Raw genomic sequence first — 2,416 nt, 5'->3', positions numbered from 1 at the left:
ACCTGGGCCCCCTCTATTCCAAATTTCCGGATCCGCCACTGTATTTTGAAAATGTAATGTGGAAATGAATGTTAATTGTATACTCCTCAAATTCAATTAGATAGGCATACGGCTTATTAAAGACATAAGGCGCCAGAGCTTCCGCGGGGCCTTAATTCGCCCCTGGACCCCATCGGGGACCTAGGCCACTCTCTCACCCCAACCAAGGTTTGGGCCTACGGCCCAAGGCTTTTTTATTTTAGATTTCTTCTTTAACTGTAACTGTAATTTTAGAAAAACCTTTGCAAATCAAGGTTAAATTAGGCCTTCTAAAAAAACTGTGTTAATCGCTAAAATAAGTCAATATGTGACAAATAAGGAATGTCTACAGACTACATCCATCACAACATTTTATCATGTATAGGCCTAATATATCATTGACCATATTTACCAGTAGGCATAGGCCTAGTATCTTACCTGCTTTAACATTATAAACAAAATTATAATTTGCTCATGATCTTAATTTTCTTAATAGGAGTAATTTGACTTTTTTTTATTTGCAAATGTCTTTCTAAAATTAAAGTTAAAGACGGGGCAGCATTTAATATTATGCTTTAGAATATTCTTTTATGGCAATACTTGCAGTATTTGGCCGACTGGGCTTCACACAAGGATTATTTTCTGGGGGAAAAGGTGTAAAAATGGGCGGTTACGCCCCTCTTCACCCAGGTTTTGAATATTCAAAAATCTGCATCTTATTCACCTTCCCCAGATTTTAGTCAAACAACTTTTTTCTCTCTTATAAAAAGAATCAGTTCTACAACATATCAACATTTTTTCTCCTCTGATCGTGACTTTAAACGTATTTCATTCATTCCTTCATTAAAACTTATTTCATTCATTTTGCAAATAATCTGGTCCCACTACCTCGCAGCCTAGCGAAAGGCCGCCGAAGGCTGTCTTTTCGCGAGTGAATAATAGTTTAAATACTGTATCACGGCATCACGGTTAGAACGTGTTAGCGTGTGCTATATGACTAACAAAATTATCTTTACATGGGAAATGTGCAACAAACAATGACTATAGATCAAATTCGAAATGCTGTCGGAAACATGTCTGCATTGTATCTCACAGATAGATGAACCTAAACAGTAGACTCAATAACATGATGAAAACCCAAAAAATTAGTAAAACTTTTATGAAGAATGGTCGGACCATGGTCAGACTATAGCCTAAATAGGGAGGTCGGGCCACTAACAGTGATTGGTCCCTTCTAAATATAACTTCATTATGTAGTCAATATAGATGCCCTTTTAAGAGCATTTAGGGGTCTTTTGTTTTTGAATTTCGAACGATCGGAAAATGATTCCTCCTACCATACCACCCTCCGCCTGTTGCTTTGCACCTTGTTTGGCCTTTATTCCCACTACCAAAATCTAGAAAAGTCAAAGAAGCAGTTCGGATCCGTAAGATTGATCAAGGTGGCCATAACTAAGTCACATTATAATGACCTCACTCATCGAAAAGTGAATGACCCAATTAATTCAAAGGTACATTAGCTAGAAGAAAGTGACCGAAGCAGTTGTTGAAACCGTTGCTAAGGTGTAAGCAACTAATTGGTTCAACAATGTAGATAATTTTCTACTAAATATTTTCAATACCCCACTTACGACACATGTACTCATCTTCTCCAAGGTCTTTGCAATTTTCTTGGCCATCGCAAAGTTCATCTTCGTGTAAACTCTTGGGAGTATTATGTGTATCACAATATAAAGCATCTGAAATTATTAATAAGCAGACCATTAATTTATTAATATTTAAAAAATAGACCTATGTGAAATGGTGGTGCCAGTGAAAAGCTGGGAAGGGTAGGGCCCCGTCGAAGAGACCTCCCACTGCGGTTAAGAAGCTTACCATAATTTGACGGAAAGGAAAAACTTAACATCCTATGTATTTTTCAAATTATGAGAATCTAAAAAAAGTAACCTCATTGGAAACAAGTTGTTTTTTACGACTTTCATTGGTTCCTATTAGACAACCAGCATAATTTTTTTCCCGTTTTATTTTATTTTTTTTCTTTTGTTTTGCTTTTCAAAACAGTAGCAGTTGTTTTTGTTAGGTTTTTTTTTGTAATTATTATTTTACATACTTTTTTCCTACAGTATTATTTTTCCACTGGGTTATTCCGCCTGGAACTTTGGTCACTTTTATTAATAATAAAAATAATAATAATAATATGTCGTTCTTATATAGAACAAGGCCTCAAGCGCTTCACATTACTTCCCCGGTCATTGGATCAAACACATATGGAACACATTGAAACACCAAATTAAATTAGTAAATGAAATTATATTATCATTCCATAAATTGCAGCTAGTAATCAGCGCAGGTTGTGTTGGAACCTACCAGGTACCCACTTGTACTCCTGGGTGGAGAG

General features: G+C 36.1%; 1 protein-coding gene across 1 annotated transcript in view; it reads right to left on the bottom strand.

The window, feature by feature from the left end:
- Positions 1–1,623: 1,623 nt before the first annotated feature.
- Positions 1,624–2,416, bottom strand: part of LOC117106840 — a 15,668-nt gene continuing 14,875 nt past the window's right edge. The window contains exon 7 of the mRNA XM_033248313.1: positions 1,624–1,757. Within this exon, the coding sequence (XP_033104204.1) occupies positions 1,624–1,757 (134 nt within the window). The remainder of the gene's footprint in view (positions 1,758–2,416) is intronic.

Source organism: Anneissia japonica, unplaced genomic scaffold, assembly GCF_011630105.1.
Source record: "Anneissia japonica isolate Jap-2015-1 unplaced genomic scaffold, ASM1163010v1 scaffold1165_len1893470_cov193, whole genome shotgun sequence".
Classification (NCBI taxonomy): Eukaryota; Metazoa; Echinodermata; class Crinoidea; order Comatulida; family Comatulidae; genus Anneissia; species Anneissia japonica.
The sequence above is the reverse complement of the archived record's forward strand: the minus strand, read 5'-3'. Positions and strand labels throughout refer to the sequence as shown.